Source organism: Plasmodium reichenowi, chromosome 8 (assembly GCF_001601855.1).
Source record: "Plasmodium reichenowi strain SY57 chromosome 8, whole genome shotgun sequence".
Taxonomy (NCBI): domain Eukaryota; phylum Apicomplexa; class Aconoidasida; order Haemosporida; family Plasmodiidae; genus Plasmodium; species Plasmodium reichenowi.
This window is the reverse complement of record NC_033653.1, coordinates 116238-127180: the sequence shown is the minus strand read 5'-3', so window position 1 is coordinate 127180 and position 10943 is coordinate 116238. Positions and strand designations below refer to the sequence as shown.

At 19.7% G+C, this 10943-nt stretch overlaps 3 protein-coding genes and 1 non-coding gene across 4 annotated transcripts in view; 2 read left to right on the top strand and 2 right to left on the bottom strand.

Annotated features, from left to right (window-relative positions):
- The first annotated feature begins 65 nt into the window (after nucleotides 1-65).
- PRSY57_0803500 lies at nucleotides 66-196 on the top strand. Its single transcript, XR_002204057.1, has one exon. It is a non-coding gene (non-coding RNA).
- Nucleotides 197-2180: 1984 nt separating this feature from the next.
- On the top strand, nucleotides 2181-3171 carry PRSY57_0803400 (proteasome subunit beta type-4, putative; the record flags this gene model as incomplete). The annotated part of the gene is made up of 2 exons (XM_012906978.1): nucleotides 2181-2265; nucleotides 2459-3171. 2 exons carry the CDS (start codon nucleotides 2181-2183, stop codon nucleotides 3169-3171), a joined length of 798 nt encoding a protein of 265 aa, XP_012762432.1.
- A 682-nt stretch (nucleotides 3172-3853) lies between these two features.
- Nucleotides 3854-5212, bottom strand: PRSY57_0803300 (tubulin gamma chain, putative; the record flags this gene model as incomplete). The annotated part of the gene is made up of 1 exon (XM_012906977.2): nucleotides 3854-5212. The coding sequence occupies one exon, from the start codon at nucleotides 5210-5212 to the stop codon at nucleotides 3854-3856; it is 1359 nt and encodes a 452-aa protein (XP_012762431.1).
- A 1084-nt stretch (nucleotides 5213-6296) lies between these two features.
- The window catches only part of PRSY57_0803200 (hypothetical protein), a gene marked incomplete at both ends in the record, with an annotated part of 6518 nt that continues 1871 nt past the window's right edge, over nucleotides 6297-10943 (bottom strand). Inside the window, 11 exons of the mRNA XM_020114703.1 lie at nucleotides 6297-6370; nucleotides 6472-9003; nucleotides 9136-9272; nucleotides 9350-9399; nucleotides 9492-9556; nucleotides 9673-9692; nucleotides 9837-9926; nucleotides 10049-10188; nucleotides 10337-10369; nucleotides 10491-10592; nucleotides 10697-10786. Of these exons, the coding sequence (XP_019970543.1) occupies nucleotides 6297-6370; nucleotides 6472-9003; nucleotides 9136-9272; nucleotides 9350-9399; nucleotides 9492-9556; nucleotides 9673-9692; nucleotides 9837-9926; nucleotides 10049-10188; nucleotides 10337-10369; nucleotides 10491-10592; nucleotides 10697-10786 (3333 nt within the window). The remainder of the gene's footprint in view (nucleotides 6371-6471; nucleotides 9004-9135; nucleotides 9273-9349; nucleotides 9400-9491; nucleotides 9557-9672; nucleotides 9693-9836; nucleotides 9927-10048; nucleotides 10189-10336; nucleotides 10370-10490; nucleotides 10593-10696; nucleotides 10787-10943) is intronic.

Genomic DNA, 10943 nt, shown 5'->3' with positions numbered 1-10943 from the left:
TATATAATTAATAATAATATAATATATATTTTTTTTTTTTTTTTTTTTTTTTTTTTTTTTTTTTCATTGATCCTTCCATTTTTATGGTTGAACCTCCAATGATGAAAAAAAAAAAAAAAACTGAAATAAAAAGTTTGTAGAAAACTTAAAGGTCACCTTTATTACCTTGTTATTTTTTTAAAGACCCTGAGGAGGCATATATAATAAAAATAATAATAAAATGTAAATAACTGTATTGTAAATTTATTATTTTTATTATATTTATGATATAAAAAAAATTAATAAAAAGAGGGAAGGATCAATATCAAAATGATGAATATTATGAAAAGAAAAAATAAAATAAATAAATAAAAAATCATGTGATATATATATATATATTTCTTGTTATATAAAAAATGAATAAAGGTTTATGGTATAATATAGTTCTGTTATGCATGATATTATAAAGTATGGAAAACCTTAAATATATAAATAAAAAGTAGTATATTTTAATTTTTATATACGACTTTATTGTATTTAACAAATAAAAATATTAAATATATATATATATATATATATATATATATATATATATATATAATATATATATGCTTTTTTTTTTTTTTTTTTTAATATTCCTTTACATATGTTATAATATATAATAAACTCATTTTTTTTTTTCTGTTATTGTCATGAATTTGTGGAACCAAGCTCATATATTAATATGTGGTCATATCACATATATATATCATCATATCCTTTACATCACATATATTTATATATATATATATATATATATATATATATGTGAAACATACGAATAATAATATAATACGTATATATATTTTTATATTAATTACTATGATATATAATACAACCAATCTACGCGTAAGGAAAAGGTTTTCGTTTATATCTTTGTAAGAATCTATTATTTATATAAATATGAATACAACCAAAACAACACATTATAATATATATATATATATATATATATATATGGGGTATATTATAAATATTACTTATTAGAACATGTTGATTTCATTTAATATTTAATTATTAAATCTATAAACCTCATATAAGATGATGAAATAAGAATTTCTTTTTTTTTCCCCCCTCACTTTAACCATATTTAAGTTTTTAAATGTATTTATATAAACGTAAATGCATTTTTTAAATAATCTTTATATGTATATTTAAAAATACAGAGGTACTTGCCTTATATACAATAAAAAAAAAAAAAAAATATATATATATATATATTTATTTATTTATATTTATACATATATACATTTTTGTAAGGATACAAAAAAAAAAAAAATAACTTAATTTACATTTATTAAAATATATTTAAAAAAAATGTTTCTCTTTTTTATAATTTCCTTATTGGTTTAAAAAAAAAAAAAATTGTTTATATTATAAATTTCTGTATGGGGAGAACAATTTTATAAAAGTGTTATATATATGATTTTCTTTTTTTCTTTCCTTCTTTTTGTTTTTTTTAAAAAATATTATATTTTATAAAAATACAAATATGAAAATATTGTATAAAAATATAATTATATATATATATATATTATATACAGTATATATATATATTATATATGTACAATATTTTTTATATCCGTAAAAATAAAAAATATTACATATATACATTTATATATATATGTTATATTCTAATACCTCTAATTAATATTTTTTTTTTTTTTTTTTTTTTTTTTTTTTTTTTTTCCTTGAATATATTTATATGTGTATTTATAAATATCCTTTTTAATTTTAATAATAATAATAAAAAAAAAAATAAAAAAAATTGATATATTGGATTATATTTTATTGTATTTCTTGTTTATATATAAATATATTGTTATTTGTAAGAAAGTAAAAATTAACAAATATCGATAAGCATAATATATTATGATATAATAAATTTGTACAAAAAACAAAACAATATATATTTTTTTATTTAATAAAATATAAAGAGGTAAAGAAAAAATATATATATGGAATATATATATTTATTTAATTTATATCTTTGCACATAAAATAAATAAAAAGATAAAATGAAAAATATACAACATATATATATATATATATAATAAAACATATATATAATATATCATATCATATCATATATATATTACATAATATTAAATATTTTTGTAGTTTTTCATACATTTGTAATATTAAAAAAGAAAGAAACAAAAATGACCTTAGGCCCAGTAGTAACAGGTACATCCGTGATAGCTATAAAATACAAACACGGTATAATGATTGCTGCAGATAGAAAAGGTAACAAATAAAAATATAAGCATATAAAATTGTATATATGTATATATATATATATATGTGCATACCATTTGTATATATTCACATGTTTATATATATACATACATATATATATTTATATATATATTATTATTATTTTATTTTATTTTATTTTATTTTTATTTTTTTTTTTTTTTTTTCCTGTTCCCTATTTTAGCTAGCTATGGTAGTTATGCAAAATTTCAGAATGTCGAAAGAATTTTTAAAATAAATAATAAGACGGTTATGGGTTTTAGTGGTGAGCTAGCTGATGCTCAATATTTGCATGAGTTACTTACACGTAAGAATATTAATAATTTAAGTGAGAAGAAAAGAAAAGAAGATATGTATACACCGCAACATTACCATTCGTATGTAAGTAGAGTATTTTATGTTAGAAAAAATAGGATAGATCCCTTATTTAATAATATAATTATAGCAGGAATAAATTCACAAAAATATGATAATAATGATGATAATGTTTTATTATATACAAATAAAAAAAATGATGATGAACATAATGAATATAAAAACAATGAAGAATATAAAGAAATTCATAAAGATGATTTATATATTGGATTTGTAGATATGCATGGAACAAATTTTTGTGATGATTATATTACTACAGGATATGCTAGATATTTCGCTCTTACATTATTAAGAGATCATTATAAAGATAATATGACAGAAGAAGAAGCACGAATATTAATAAATGAATGCTTAAGAATTTTATACTTTAGAGATGCTACTTCATCCAATTTTATACAAATCGTTAAGGTTACAAGTAAAGGTGTTGAATATGAAGAACCATATATTCTTCCATGTGTATTAAATTCAGCTGATTATGTCTACCCTTCAACATTACTTCCACCTGCTGGATGTATGTGGTGATTGTATAAAAATGAGGGACGCTGTATCCCAAGAAGTTATTTAAAAAAAAAAAAAAAAAAAAAAAAAAAATTTATCTGTATATTTTTTAGGTGTTACCCAATGTTTCCACCACAGGGGCATATAAATAAATATAAATATATGTGCATATATTTATATATATATATATATATATATATATATATATATATGTATATATTTATTTATTTATTTTATGTATTGTATACATATGTATATATATTTTTTTTTAAATAACATATATATTTACCTTAAACAAAAAAACAATGATAAAAATAATAATATTTTAAAAAAATAAAATAGATATCTATAAGTTATATATAGTTGAATTTTTAAGAGTACAATGAAAAAAAAAAAATAATAATAAAATAAAAATAAATCTACTTATGTGTAGAATAATTGCACATATGTAAATATATATAAATAAATATACATATATAAATATATATATATATATATATATATATATATATATATATATATATATATATATATATATATATTTATTTATTTATTTATAATTACAATTTTCATATTTAAGGAAAAAAAAAAAATGGAAAAAAGTTCATCGCCCATGTGGTATACTCGGATATATATTTTCATACACATATGGACATACCTTCATGTTTATGTTTTATAATAAAATGTATAAAAAAGAAAAAAAAAATTATATATATGTGTTAGTAAAATAGTCGTCCCGTTCAGCACTTTTATACTCATCAATTAGATTTTGTGTGATTTCTTTTGAAGACTCCATTTCTTCAAAGTTACCTTGTCCATCAGCACTTGAGAACATTGATTCCTTTTTATAATTTTCTAAGAATGCTCTTCTTTTATATAACCTATCAAATTGTGTTACACATCTTTCAAATAGGGCAGATATAGATGTATGGTTTGCCATCATTAATCCACATACTTTATGTTGAGATACTACATGTGGTGATTGTTTAGCTAATGTAACTTGTATAGATGCTGGATTCCATTTGATAAAATTAACTAATTTTCTATCTCTAATTCTTTGTAAACCTTTATGTACTTGTGTAGGATCTGTTTCTCCTCTTATTATATTTAAAATAGATATATACATCCCTCTTCGAACAGGTGCTGATACCATAATATTTTTGGTATGTAGTAATCTTTTCATTACATCTAGAACAGTTGTTTTTTGTACATTCGATATATGTTTGTCAATTGTTATAGGTGTATAAGAAGTTATCAAGAAATGACATTTCGGATTAATTATAAGTGAAGATATTAAACTTATCATATCATTATTCATGCTTCCTGGATATCTTAATGTTGTTGTTGATGCAGACATTACATTAGATATAATTGTATTAGTTTGTTGAAATGTAGGATTATTTAATTTTAATCTTTCTACAAATATTCTATTTAAAGATGTATTATCTATTACAACCACGCTATCTGTACTTAATATTAATCTTTTTAATGTTAATATACTATTATATGGCTGTACAACTACATCACTACTTTCATTTGTTAATAATGGAAATACGGAAAATGTTTGAATCATTTTTTTTGAATAATTATCATTTAATAATTCTAATAAATAACTACCCATACCACTACCTGTACCACCAGCTATTGAATGAGATAATATAAATCCTTCTAAATTATCACTATTATCTACTTCTCTATCAATCATATCAATAATTTCTTCTTCTACTTTATGTCCTTGACTATATCCACATCCCCAATTATTACCTGCACCTCCACCTTCTTTAGAAATAAACATATTTTCAGGATTATACAAATTTCGATATTCGCTAGTCTGGATACTATTAATTACACGAGGTTCTAAATCAAATAACAAAGCCCTCGGAATAAAATGTTCATCATCGGCTTGGTAAAAAAATATATCTTTCCTATCTTCATTTAAAAAATTATTATTTTTTAGTATACCCTCTTGATCAATATTATGTTCATTGCATAGCTGTTTCCAAAATTCCACACCTATTTGATTTCCGCATTGACCACATTGAAGTGTGATAATTTCTCTCGGCATTTCAACAGCTCAAAGAGAAAATCAAAATTAAAATTAAAAAAATAAAACCTAAGAGATGGAAAATATAAAATAAGTTACAATGTATAACAAAAGGTATAAGAAAGAATTTTAAGTTATACAAACATAAATAAATACATGTTATATATATTATACACACGCCGAAAAAATAAAAAAATAATAAAAAAAAATAATAAAATAATATAATATAATATAAGATAAGATAAGATAAGATAATTATAAAATGAAAAACATATTAAAATAAATATATACATATATATATATATATATATATATATATATATATATTTTTTCTTATATGTTAAAGCTTTATAATTTTAATTAAAAATATATATACATTTATTTTTTTTTTTCGGCTTGTCAATAAAAAAAAAAAAATATGAATTGTTCAGGTAAAATTTATAAATTTTTATATTTTATTTTTGCCCTTTCAAAAAAAAAAAAGAAAAAAAAAAAAAAAAAAAAAAAAAAAATTATTTTCAGGTATCGCAATAAAATTTTACTGATAAAAAAATATATATATGTATATTTCTTTTTATTTGTAATAATAATATTTCAATATATTGATAAAATTATAAAAAAAAAAAAAAATAATAATAATAATTCTTTTTCAAAAGTGTCTAAATGTAATATGGAATGTGGTCCTTAATCTTTAATGAGAATAATGTAAGGGAAAAAAAAAAATATATATATCATATTTATATATATATATATATAATAAACCTATATTTATAGTATTTATTAATATAAGAAATAAAAAGGAATTTATAAAATTGTACTTCTAATTACGTATAGAATATATATTAGATATTTAATTTATTATTTAAAAAGTTTGGGGTTATTTTAAAAAAATCAAATATTAAGCGAATATAAAAATATGACAAAAAAGGAGAAAAAAAAAAAAAAAAAAAAAATATATACATATATATATATATATATATGCACAATATATACATATACATATATGTATGTATATATGTTTATATATATGTTTATATATATGTTTACATATAAACAATTTGGATTCTGGGGTTCATGATTGTTGTTAAGATTTCCATTTTTCATTTCAAAAATGATATTTTATATCAAGTAATTTGTAAATTACAAATGCCGTAATGGATACTATTAAAAAGTACATGACTAAAAAGGAAAAAATAGAATAGAATAGAATAAAATAGAATAAAATAAGGTAAGGATAACGTATAAAACATATATTAAATATAAATAAATTTTTTACTTACGTGGAGTATATGATGATAAGTGATCCACAGATTTAAAATCATGCTTAAAATATTCCCGAAGTTCATTTATAGTCATATGCTGAAGGTCGGTCTTGGCCATATGTATATTGTTTTTGAATGTAAAAGATTGATATTTTTGACTTTTATTTTTTTGGTTCATATTATTTTGTTGGTCAGGATTTACATGATTATTATTTATTGTTTGGTTATCATAATGTTGATATATTTGTAAAATAGCTTCTTTTGTATAATCCTTCAAATCTTTAATTGATTTTTCCAATTTGGGCAAAGCATTATTTTTAATATGATTTTTAAAGAATGTACTTTTAACAAATTCGATATCATATGAGAAATCGATTTGTGTATAATAATTATTTGTATTTTGGTTCCTAACATTATGTATATTTAATGTAACAACTGTATTGAATGAACCCGCTAAAGGTATATTACTTAAAAGTGTGATAATTTTTTGAATAATAATATTATTTTTAAAAAAAAAAAACATAAAAATTTCTTTGACATTCGATCTATCAGGTAAACCTATTAATTTCGTTTCATTATTAAATAATAAGATATTATATTCCGTTGTGTATGTTAAAAATGTTTTATTATACATAAGGTCTTTTATATCTTTGATATGTTCATATGATAAATTTAATGGTTTTTTATCTAGTACACTTTTTAATAATGGATTAGATTGATTTTGTAAATTGGAATAAATATCTAGAAAAATATCTTTAAAGTTTCGATTAATAAATAAACTATCAATATAATTTGTACAATTTATAAAATTGTTATTTTTTAGTATTTCGTTTTCTTCTGTATCAATATTTAAAGGTAAGTATTTGTTTATCGTTTCAACATAAATTATATTGTTGTCATTCGTGTAATTAGATACATGCATTATCGGACACTTTCCATTTGTTATATTGTTTTCTATATTTGTAAGAAAATCATTTTTAATTTTTGAAGAATCAGTGAGCATTTCATTATCTTTCAAATAATGGTCTATAATATGATTATTTTTATAATCATTAATAATGTCACCTTTATATATCTTATCACTAGTATTGATACCCTCTTTTATATGATAATTAATGTCATTTGTATTATCCACTTCATCGCTAAGATCATTTTTTTCATCGGTATCATATTCATGATACCTGTCAATTATAACCGTTCCTTTTTTAGGAATGATATGAGTATTATTATTTTCATATATCATATCCATAATTAAATTATAACAATGGTTACGATGTACAAATGATGTAAATACAAAAGATTTATATTTCGTTATAATTTTTATTGAGTTCGCTAAAAAATGAAGAATTGTTAATTTTTCAACAGATACAATGTCTACATATTTTATTTTTAATATTGTATTTTTGGAAAAAAGGGAATTAAAAAGAGATATAAAATAAATACCATCCATCGTAATAAATATTTTCCCTTGTATTAATATTTTTTTTGATAAAGCACAATTAAAAGTATTCATAGAACTACGCATTATATAATTCAAATGATCTTTATCGTTTATTTCAAATATATGGTCATCTATTTCGAGAAAGGGACATTTATTCTTTTCTTCATTTTGTGATTCTTCTAATTTTCTTTTCTCATCTAAAATAGTAGTGTTATCCTCATTACGTCCATCATTAGGATTAGGGATCTTATTATTAATGTGTATTTCTCTTTTCTTATTTGTGTCATTATTTAAATCAGGTGACATAATCGTCTTGCTATCATTATATTGTATCTCATGTGCATTATGTGTATCTTGTGCATTATGTATATCTTGTGCATTATGTATATCTTGTACATTATGTATATCTTGTACACCTTGTACATTTTGCGAAGTTGCCTCTGTTTTTTCTTTTTCTTTTTCTTTTTCTTTTTCTTTTTCTTTTTCTTTTTCTTTTTTTTTTTTTTTTCTTTTTTTTTCTCTTTTCCTTTTACGTTCAAGTTTTTTTTTTTCCTTTTCTTCATATATCTTTTTGATCATATTTAACACTTCAATGTTCATGTCTTCAAAAGTGGATTCTTCATCAGAGAGTTTGATTTTTTCCTTACTTATATCATCTTTAAATAAAATACTATTTTCTTCGTGTTCCTGATTAGCATCCATATTCTTTGTTTTATCATCATTAAGAAGACTATGCATACTTTTGATTTCATCCTCACTTTCATTTTTTTCACTTATGATTTTTTGTATGTCTAGAATAGGAATAGAAGAGTTATCATAACTTACCTGGTCGTGCATGTGTTGATTTTCCGTTTGTGTAATATTTTTATCAGTATCATGCATCTCACAAGTATCCTTGCCCTTTTCCTTTATATAATAATGAACAATTAAATTAAAAGCAAATTGTTTATCTCTTTGATTTTTCTTGTTAAAAATGTTGACGAGAATATTTGAGCTTGTGAGAATGTTATTTTGTTCAATGCTGAGCATGCAAATATGGCTACATTTTTTGGCTTGTAAAAATTGTAGAACTTTATGAATAAAATTATTTTCCTGGTATAAGCACGTCCCTAAAAGATAATACATACAAAAGCAAACAAACATACACATATATATATATATATATATATATATATATATATATATATATTACATATATGTATATGTTTTATTTATTATTATTATTTTCTTTTTTCTCTTACTTTTCAAGTGCACACCCACACATTCCTTCACTTCTTTTCGATTAATAGAATAACAATACTTGGAATATATTTTGTACATCTCCAAAGATGACTTTTTAAATATATTTTCTTCATTATAATTTTCTTCAATAAGTTCGCTAAAAAAAAAAAAAGAACATATACATATATATGTATACGTTGACAAATGTATTTTTTTTTTTTTTTTTTTTGTTACTTGAAAAATTCGTCATATGGAAATGACAAGATCTGTAATAAAGGTACCTCCTAAGGAAAAGAAGAAAAAAGAAATTTTTTAAATATTTATCATTTCATAAATATATTACAATATATATATATATATATGTCCATTTGATTACCCCTCCATGTTTCAAATCTATCTCTGTATTTATTTTAATCAAACTTCTCCACTTATATAAGGAAACTGCTCAAATTAAGAAAAAAAAAAAATAAAAAAATAAAAAAATAAAAAAATAATAAAATATAATGAATATAGTCGTAAAATGATTAAAGGAATAATTATATGCTTTAAGACGTTACTTGATCTGCTCGATTCTTTTCTATAAAATAAAAAAAAAAAAAAAAAAATATACATATATATATATATATATATATATATATATATGTACATTCATATACATATAATATTGCAATGCTTATATTTTTAATTTTTAATTTTTAATTTATTATCTTTTAATATTTACCCATTTGTTATTTTCTTTTCTACATTTTTAATTTTCTCAAATAATGCGGGGGTCATATCTCCCGTGCCTAAATTTTTAATTACATATGATCTACACAAAAAAATATACATACATACATACATACATATATATATATATATATTATGTATAACGTAGTTATAGGTAAAATTATAAATAACATGCAGCCTTAAAGATATATTATTTTCACTTACATAAATATATCGAAGAAATTATTTTCTTGTGTTATTTTATTTTTTATATTTTTTAATTCTTCTGTATGTTCTTTTATAGTTATCCATATGTGAGTTATATGGAAATGTAATAATAAATATATCTCCTTAAGTATATATATCTATATATAAAATATATATATATATATATATATATATATATATATATATATATAATCATATAACATATATAAAACGTTTATGTATGTCATATATTTGTTTATCAAATGCACTTGTAAATATTTTTACATATTCAATTTTATGATTTACCATTTTGTTTTCCTCTACAGGGAGATTAAAATTCTACACAAATAAAAATAAATAAATAAATAAATAAATAAATAAATAAATATATATATATATATATATATATATATATGTATGTATGTGTATATATGCTTGTCTGTTTAGTTTATAAGCTTACATAAATATTTTTCTTAAAGGATTTATAAAAAAATTTGTTTATTTTTATTATACTGGTATAATGATTTAATAAACGGACAACAAGTTCATGTAGTACTTCTCCCTTCAAAAAAAATAAAAAAACAAATAAATAAATAAATAAATAAATAAATATATATATATATATATATATACATTTTGATATTTATATTTATTTATTTTTAATACCTCTTTTATCATAAGGGAAGGAGACAGTTCATACATATTTTTCCTGCACAATTTAAAATATCCTTTAAATCTTTTAAAAAACATAATAATCTAAAAATATAAAAAATAATTATATATAATAATAATTAAATATACATATTAAAATATTATACATTCATTTATTCATCCATTTTTTTTTTTTTTTTTTTTTTTTTTTTTTTTTTTTTTTTTTTTTTTTTTTTTTTTTTTTTTTTTTTTTTTTTTTTAT